This window comes from Eumetopias jubatus, unplaced genomic scaffold (assembly GCF_037043125.1).
Source record: "Eumetopias jubatus isolate StellerSeaLion01/CBP00866 unplaced genomic scaffold, mEumJub1_p1.0 scaffold_7, whole genome shotgun sequence".
Taxonomy (NCBI): domain Eukaryota; kingdom Metazoa; phylum Chordata; class Mammalia; order Carnivora; family Otariidae; genus Eumetopias; species Eumetopias jubatus.
The window spans coordinates 121,313,159-121,322,553 of NW_028274813.1; the positions used below are offsets into that span (position 1 = coordinate 121,313,159).

Below are 9,395 nucleotides of genomic sequence, written 5' to 3' on the forward strand. Positions count from 1 at the left end.
GAAAATCCATACTATGGAGTATTAGACTTAATTTTTAATCTATAGTTACTGGAGTCATGTCTATTATGTTGCATGAACAAAGAGTAATACACGTGTGTGTATATATATACACAATCTCACTTTAGTAAGCGGAAAAATATATATGTATATCAAATTTACACATATTTGTGTGGGCATGGTAAAAGAGAACATGCACAACAGCCCATAATCGCTGGATGAGTGCACCGATTGGTGATGGTTCACTTTTTTATAACGTTTATTATTTTGTATACACACCAAACATATATAGTGAAGAAAATTTTAAAATGAGAAAACACTCAAATGAAAAAGCTCTGGCCTTTAGCAATTAGAGAAGCTTTATTTATTTAATTCAGACAAAGGCTGGAGATCTGTTAGGGAGTTAAAGGCACTGGCAGTGGAAAAAAACCATGAGATCATCATCACATCCTCCCCTACAGCTGTCTCAGGAGAAGTCACTGAAACCCAGAGAAAACCTAACTGGTAATTAATACATGGGGCTCTGTGTGTCCCTTAGGGACAGGAATGAAAACACCAACTGAATTAGCCCATCAGCCCATGGAGACCTTGGTAAAGACTTGTGAGCTGCCTTCCTTGCACCCAGGTCAGCCTAGATGTACCCCACATCCCACTCTACTTCTGGACACTCACAGCTGATACGGACCTGCAACCTTTTGTGTCCCCAGCCCCATGATGCATACTTTCTGTAAATGCTTTCACTTAATCCTGCAAGGCGGCAGTCAGAGTACATGTTAGCAGTTTTGATGGAAGGCCTGTCCTCTTAACTTGCTTCTCCCATACCGTCCTGAAATCTTAAAATCTGGGGGTTATTATCCACAGCTTATCTCCACTTTCCCAGTCTGAGGGCATTGGTAACCAGCTCCTCAGATAAGAGCGTTTCTTGGGCACCTAGCAGCCTCCGCAGTGGTACAGGAGCTGAAGCTACTTCAGCTCTGGCACGTCCTGATAGCGTGTAGCCCTACTGATGGGCCCCATGCAGCCAGCTTGTTCCAGGCCATTCTTTCCCAGAATGTCCATGGGTTAAGGGATCTCTGCTACTGTCCCTATTTTCCTCAAAAGCTGGTCCTAGTAGAGGTCTAGACTTCTGAAAAGGAGGAGATATTGCTCAAGGCTACCTTGGAGTCCAATGGTATAATCTATTTGAATCTAGTTATTGATTTGGCTGCATAATAATTTACCAGAAGCCAAGCAAAATCTTTTAGATAATACAGAACATAGCACAAAGAATATATCTGAATTCTGAAGCAGAAATCTAAAAATTAACATAACTCCTACTGATGTCAAGAGTATTTACTCCTGTTGGCTTTAATTCATTCTAAATTAAAGGCCAGAGGATTGTAAAAGCACACATTTCTAAATTTATAAATAAACACAGGAATGACACAGTGAACTATATAATTGGGTTTTTCACACAGAATTAGCTAAAGTCTATTTAGTACTTCAAAATCCTCATTTATATCTCAAAATATGCTCCTGTGGTCAAAATACGAGATAAAGACAAATCCCAAATAAACTTCTCAGTGAATGGTTTGTAATACCTCAATTTGTCTAACATTACCAAAGTAAGCACTTTCACAAGTCATCTTTCAAGCTAACTGAAGTTATTAAATGGTATTACAAGTTGCCATGAGTGGGGAGTATATTTCCTACATTTTCTAATGAAAAAAAAAAAATTGCCTTTCACTATAAGCAATAGCACTAAATAAAAGAAGTCAAAGGCCAGGGGCATAGGTTTCCATACACAGCCAAATCTGTGTTTGGGTTGAATGAATCAAAGGGAGTAGGTCTAGGAAAAATTTTAAGGTGTTAAAATAACTGTCTTTAGAAACAAGGTGTGGTGCTTTTATTAGTGTTATCCGTAATCTTCAGAGCAAGAGATAATTTCCTTCCATTTTAGTATTCTAAACTTAAAACTGACATTTCATTACTCTTAATTCTATTATAAAATTCTAGATTTTCCTTTAGGCAAATAAATTACAAAGGGAAAAGTACATCCTGTCTGTTGAGCATTATAAGTAATGCAGCTCTGAAAACCAAAACCATGCTAGAAATCTCACCAGATGTCTTTTTCCTATCTGGTTTCAAGAGTTCAAACTATCCTCAGAGCTGTGACCCATGGTTATGACTCTGGATAACCTCAGATCCTTCTAGTACTCAAGAAAGGAAAAAAAAACCAAAACCCTCCTATCTCAAGTCTCCAGCAAGCTGGTCTCAAAAGGATATTAATCTGGTATGTTTCCATAATCAGCATTTGACATTTTAAAATCAGCGTCAATTTCAAACAGCAAATGCTACTAATTTTAGCTCAATATTTACATAAATTTTCTTTGATATTTGAAATTTGTTATATTCTGAAGGACAGAATTTCTTCTTTTGCTATTTCATATACTAACTCACATAAGAATCACAAATCTTTACTCTCCGTAAGTCTCCTGCTCTACCTTATCTTCTATCAGTTACTCTGTATCCTTTAGATCAACACTATGCTTTACCATTTACCAAATACTTCCCTCCCATTGATTCAACAAACGTTTATACAGCACCATTTATGTGCCAGTGGGGGGTTTAATGGTCATAAGCTCTAGTTTCTATCTTAAGCTCTTGTATGTTTGGTCACTTATTTTATGACGACCCTGTGAAGAGTGGCAGGGTATTATCCTCATTTTTACAGGTGAGCACATAAGCTCCAGGTTTAACTGATTTTTCTCAAGGTCATTCACCTTGTAAGGACAGGACTGGAAGCCAGGACTCCTTACGCTTAATGTTTTGGTTATTGCAACAGACTATTTGAGATTAATTCCGTTTGACACTATTTTAATTTTCTTCAGATAATTCTCTGAATTATCCTTAATTTTTTTCATGTTATTTTCTGTCTCTCCCACATGAAGCAGAAACCATGACTTTTATTTCCCGTTTTAAGCATATAGGGTAGTCTAGTGGCAACTGCTGTTTAAAAAAAGAAAAGAAAAACCACCGCCACATAGGCTTCTCATGCAGAATGCAAAAATATAATTCATGTTAAAAGGACTCTTACAATATTTTCAAGCAGGGCTGATACTCAGGCCATCTGTGAATATTTAAATACTATTGGAAAATAACCTTTCCTTTGAGGTTCCTGAAACCCATCCCTCACTCCGACCCTGCCCCATGGACCCAGAGGTCTCCCTAATTAGTGCCAGTAGCTGGCACGGCAAGGGCCTTCAGGATCCTGTTCTAAAGCTGTGGCTTTAGTGACCCAATGAGTCAGTGAGTCAGTGCCTGTGCTTTATCAGTTGACAGATATTTTTAATAACCCATCTGCCTTTAGAGAAGATCTTGGTGTGCAGTGAGGCCGTTCTTAACTCTCTAGGCTACATATCTGTAGTACCAAGATAAAGATGTAACAGCACTGTGCCTATTGATGTAATTAGAGGGATATAGGGAAAACCCTTACCTTATTGTTAAAATCTTATTTACATCTGAGTGTGAAGACCTGATTTATTAGATCCTTTCCAATCAAACAGTTACCTGAAAGGATGGCTCTTCAGGAAGGGGCGTGGAAGGGAGAGTTGGATCCAGAGCATGGAGAAGTAGTGCCTGGAGAAGTCAACCTCAGGGGCCTAGAGTGGAGTGCTAAGAGAGAAGGCAGCAGAAGGCACATTTAGGGAGTTGCCTTTATATTCCTTTTCCCTATGATGAAACTTCTACTCTTAAGCCAAATAAGCCTTTTCAACAGATATAAAGGAAAGAACAATAAAAAACCAAAAGGTTCATCACATTAATGAATGGACTAACTGCCAAAACTTGAGAGAGAAATTGCTTAATCTTGTAAGTAGTTTATTTGAGTAAAACCACTGAAATGGCCATTAAATCTGGAATAAACTCATCAGTCTAAAAGGAAGTTATAGCATCACTGTATTTATACCAGAGGAAGCAGCAAGGTGCACATTCAGAAGTGAATATAACATTGTATAACATTGTACAATCAATTCACATTAAATACCATAAAAGTAAGTAGTCAGAATGCAGCATTATATACATACTATTGAAAAGGTAAGGGGAACATTTACACAGTTAAACTTTTTTATAACGTTGAGTTTTGATCAGCTTTGTTTAAGTTAGCAAAAAGCCTCACAGTTCGTAATGAAATGACTGTGTGCCCCAATCTGACCACCACTGAAACTGAGAAGGTCCCTTCCCCAGTTTATGGCTTTATTCTTGACATCCCTTTAAAAAGAGACCAAAGCGATTGTGGAACTGACTCATACCTGGAGTAATGATAAAGTACCACGGACATAACAAAAGCCAAAAGAAGCATCTACAATTGTTTTACCTTTAACTGCTGATGTCACGTACAATACGTTACAAGTAAGCATCGTTGTGCATTCAGGAGTTGACTGTACTGACCTCTGTAAAAATTTCGGAATGAGCACATCTGAGTATATGGATACTTCCTTATCTTACAAAGTCAAATCGAGCATTTTCTACTGTAAAATTTTTATTTCTGTGTAAAACAAAGACAGAACCCCATGTAGGTCAAACAAGGAAAACAGACACCAAGTTCAAAGCACTATTAAGTCATGAAACAAAGAAGAATCTGAGGTAGAAGTCAGGCAATATAATCCACAACCTTTTTAGGGGCACACTGAACCATCACATCTCTAGTAAGAGCTCATTTTTTAAAAAAAGTCGCAAGTTCCAAAAAATTAATAATCCACTCTCTGAATTCAGATGTAAAACTATGACCAACAGAAGATACACACAAACTTTTGTCATGTTAACAGAGGAAATGGTTTTACTGAAAGCTGCTGACGTTTCCATCAGTAGTAACCATAGGGAGGCCGCTGGTTGTAACCATAGTGTCCGTATTGATGGGGGTAGTAAGGTTCTTGTCTGTGCTGCGGGTAATTGTTACCCCAGGATCGTCCATGCCACTGATTGGATCGATTGTCACTTGGCCACCCCCGTCTGCTATCCCTACCTCTAAACTGTCTGTTATCTTGCAACCTACAACAAAACAAAAAGATTTTTATACTTCCCTTTTAAAAAACACAAATGACAAATCTATCCTGGTGCATTTTATTTCTCAATCTAATACTCTGTAAACGGGAGTAAAAAACATTTTTCTCTGCAGAATGTTATATATAGCACCAGTTATTCAAAACTTTCCTAAAATTTAAATCATTCTTCCAGTAATATACTGGATACACTTTGCAGAGAAATAGGCAGACCACAACACAAAACCCACAACAATGGGATAGTTCTGAATCAAGCTAAAGTCTATTCGATTGTACAAGAGCAGTATGGTCATTTATTCCTTTTATCTATTTTGAATTATTAAATAGATGGAATTTCCATTGTATAACTTTCTAAAGTAAAACCAAAGACAATGCCTTCTTTATGTAATCTAGCACAAAGTTTTGTAGAAGACTCTAGGTTTGTAAAGTATATTTGCAGAAGTCCACAGGAAGAACATTTTTAAAAAGAACATTAAAACACATACACAGTTGAAGAGCAAGGAAAAAATACATGGTGCTGACAAAATTTTAATATTAAAGCAAATATTTACCAGCCACTCACTGTGTGCAGGCAGTGACCAGGCATGAGGTATACCACACTGAACAGGAACACTGGTCCTGCCCTCACTGGCCTTATAGGCCCGCGGAGTAAAGCTGTCCTCTCCCACATCAGCCACATGCATGTCTCCAGAAGTAATACATACCGATTGCCCCTATTTCTCTGGTTCCCACCAGCTCTGCTATTCCATTCCTCAACGATTGGAGGGGACTCAGGAGGGCGTTTCAGGTATTCCTGGTACTCCTTGTCATCTTCTGTGAATCTACTGGCAAACATCTCTTCAAAATTGGGAACAGCTTCAGAAGTGTCTGTCATCCTGAAATTCTGTACAGTTTTTAATATGTTTCTATGAGAATTTTTAAAAAAAATACTGTCTCACCAGATAGTGAAAAACCAAGAAATGAACAATTTTAGGCAAGGTACTCGTAAAAGTCTTTGTATACTTTTAAACTTAAGATGGTTTTAGACATTCAACTTAGTATTTCTTGATTTCTGTACCATAGGCATTGTGTTAACTGGTGCCTGGGGTACAAAGATGAACAATTTATCATGGTCTCTACCCTCCAAAGAGCTCTCAGTCTAGTGTAAGAGACAGACATGGTGTAAATACAAAGGGAGGAATAGTGAATGTCAAGAAACAAAGCTGGAAAAATGGGCAGGGACCAAACTGTGTTCAAGGCAAACAACTTTGCACTCATTCTGGTAGGAAAGGGGGAGTCTTAGGAACCTAAGTGGTTTAAGCAGGGAAGCCTCGGGGGCAAACTGACTATTTAGAAGGACCACTTTGCTAACAGGGTAGGGAAGAGATTAGTGAGGACAGACCAAAAGCAGATTACTGCAAGCCTGGAGGACTCAATCTGAGGCAGCAACTGTGAGCACAGTTTGTTAAGAATTCCAGAAGAAATTAACCACTAACTAGATGTTGGGAGAAGAGGGGGGAATAAAGGATAACTTCCAGGCTTCTAGCCAAATGACCAGATGGGCTGTGGTGCCACAGGAACCACAGGAAAAAGGGTGGGTGAGGATACGGAGTTCGAAGTTAGTTATGATGTGTACATCCACATGGAGAGTCAGCTCCCAGTTACCTATGTGGGACTGAGAACTAGGTGATGATAAATACGGGAGACATCAACAGTTTTGTTGGTGGTTAATGCTGTGAGAGTGGATGAGATTCCTCAGGAAGACTGTGGAATAAGAAGAGTATCAAGGAACAGAATCCTGGAGAACAATGACCTGTAAGGAAGTTGGAGATAAAGAAGGGATCAGAGGGGAACACACACAGATAAGAACCAGAACAGCTTCTCACAGAAGGCAAGAACAGAGTGAATGGTTCTCAGTGTTGAATGGCACAATGATAGAACCAAGAAGAGAAAATTAATTGGATTTAGCCATTAGGAGGTGATTACGTCAGAGTACTAGGGATTGAAGCAGGACTGCTGTTTATTGAGAACTGGAAGCTAAGGAACTAGAAATCTACACGGATTACAGACTAAGCTTTCAAGAAACTTCACTGAACACAAGAGAAAAAAGGGCAGTAGCAAAGGGGTTACTGGAAGATTACCTCTAGTTTTTCCCAGGACAGTGTCCCTGAGGCTGTTTACAGGAAAAGAAAACCAATAAGAAAGAGAAATTGAAAATACAGGAGAGACATGAAAATGGAAAGGCAAATAAGCATTTAAATGAACAGCTACTCAAGTCTAGGGTACTTTATAAAGGCTTATTCTGTGACAAAATGAAAAATACGATAGGTACTATCTAACAGCTAAAAAACACCTGAAACCTTTTATCAGCTGGGTTCCCCGGGCCAAGTGTGGATTAATTCAAGTAATATTTCTGCACCCACATTTTCAGAGAGCCCTCTACCTCTGAGAAAAGATTTGGCTTAGGCCACAAGAGGCCTCATCCTTGAGAAGTCAGGGGACCAAGAGTTCACTTCTTTTCATCTTTTCCAAGACCTGGAAGCCCAGTCAGTATTCTGTAGGCAGCCCCCACTTCCCAGTCTTCCTTGGCCAAGCAGTGGTCAGTACTCCCGTCTCTTGCCTTCCCTAACCCAAGCTTCATCTTTCTACTCTCTGCCTCAAGATTCCTAAAACCTGTTCTGTGATTTGGGATGTATGTAACATCACGCTAAAACTTTAAAACCGAATCTCTCCCTCTTGCCTGACATCCTAAAATTATTTTTCTTCCTGTATTACTTCAACTTACAAAAGCCTTTGACAAAAACACGTGATGGTGGAAGAGAACGTCATTAGTTTGTTTTTCCTCCAGATCCCTCAAAACTCACGCCAGTATTTATACTACTGCCCTTATCCCAACAAAATTAAACCAAGACCATTGTGTGGATGCAAGCAGCAATACCCAGACGCTTTCTCTTCCAGGCTACTGCTCTCATAGACTTTCAGTGTGTCTGGGATTGGCAAACTGATGTCAAACTCTCAAATCCAAGGGATGATTTGTCGTTAAGTTCAGCTGAGGAAAATCGTGCCTGGATTTCTAGAGGAATCACAGAAATCTCCAGGAAAAGGGCCCGTATCCCACCAGGCGGGAAGTAAAAATTATAAGGCAAGGTAAAAATGCTCCTCCCACGGTCCCCCTCCCACAAGTGAACAAATATCTTTATCAGCACTCATGAGAATGCGATTTAAATAGACTTCTGATGGATCTGAGCTTTACTTACCCCAGCAGTCTGAGGCAGCTGCAATGTAATGTTTATGTTGTTTCGATCTGTGGGAGGGGGGGAAAAACCGCCCGATTCCCTCGAAGGAAACCCTCAAAAGGTGTTGGGGGGGAGGGGCCGGTTACAAGCGCCCCGCTGGGCCTCCTAAACCAGTACGCTAGTCCGAGCACTAACGAGAACAAGCTACGTTCTCTTCGTGGAAGGAAGGGGTCAGCCCTTCAGACTCGCCCTCCAACACCACTAGTGTCTTTGTAAGTAACATCACACGCAACTCGGGTGCAGGCGACTGACGCCGCACATGACTGCCCGCACTGGGCCTTCGCTGCCCGGGAGACGGACCTAGGCCGCCACCAGGGCCCGGCGGGGCTGGCCCACCACGGCTCTGACAGGTCGGCTCCCTCCCGGGGCACCTCAACGCCCCAGACGCGACTGCCGGTGGAGGCCGAGTGGGGTGCCCGCTCCGTGCGGCCCCTCGGCTCGGCCCGCCCGGCTCCCCGCTCCGCGTGGCCCCCCCAAAAGGGCGACCGGCCAGCCGAGGGCTGCGTCCATCCGGCTCGGGCCGCACCCCACCCGCCGCACACGCAGGAACACCCACCTCCGGCCCACACCGCGGCCAAAGGATCGCCCACCACTGAGCTCTCCAAGGTAACGGAGCCCCTGGAGCGGCAAGCCGACATTCGCCTGACTTCCGCTTCCGGCGGGCAGGCGCGGGGGCGGGCCTGCCAGGTATCGCGAGATCGCGGGCTCGCCGTGAGGCTTCTTGCCGGTCGTTCGAGCGACGGGGCGACCCGCGGACTGGGGCGAGCGGCGCGTCGAAGGGGGCGATGCCCTGCCTGCACGCTCAGCTCGCGCTCCCCGGGCAGGACACAATGTCGCTGTGTGTGTGAAGTGCCCCCCTGGCTGGGCGCCGGTGACGGGTGGGGACGGGCGTTCAGGAAATTTGCAGGGCGGGGGGGTGGGGAGGCCACTTCCGGCGAGACGAGGGCTGCGGTGGACGGTGGGCACGAGCGGAGGGCCTCAGCGGTGCCACATCTCTCACCCCTGGCCGGGCGGGCCGCGCTAGCTGGGTGTCCGTAGTCCGTTCTTTATCCGTTTTTGCCGAAACACCCCCCCCCCCACCCCG

General features: G+C 42.7%; 1 protein-coding gene across 1 annotated transcript; it reads right to left on the reverse strand.

Moving 5' to 3' along the window:
• Positions 1-338: 338 nt before the first annotated feature.
• RAMAC (RNA guanine-7 methyltransferase activating subunit) lies at positions 339-8,950 on the reverse strand. The gene is made up of 3 exons (XM_028089400.2): positions 8,868-8,950; positions 5,741-5,919; positions 339-5,025 (listed from the first exon to the last, which is right to left on the reverse strand). The coding sequence occupies exons 2-3, from the start codon at positions 5,908-5,910 to the stop codon at positions 4,839-4,841; spliced, it is 357 nt and encodes a 118-aa protein (XP_027945201.1). The 5' UTR covers positions 5,911-5,919; positions 8,868-8,950; the 3' UTR covers positions 339-4,838.
• Between the last annotated feature and the right edge of the window lie 445 nt (positions 8,951-9,395).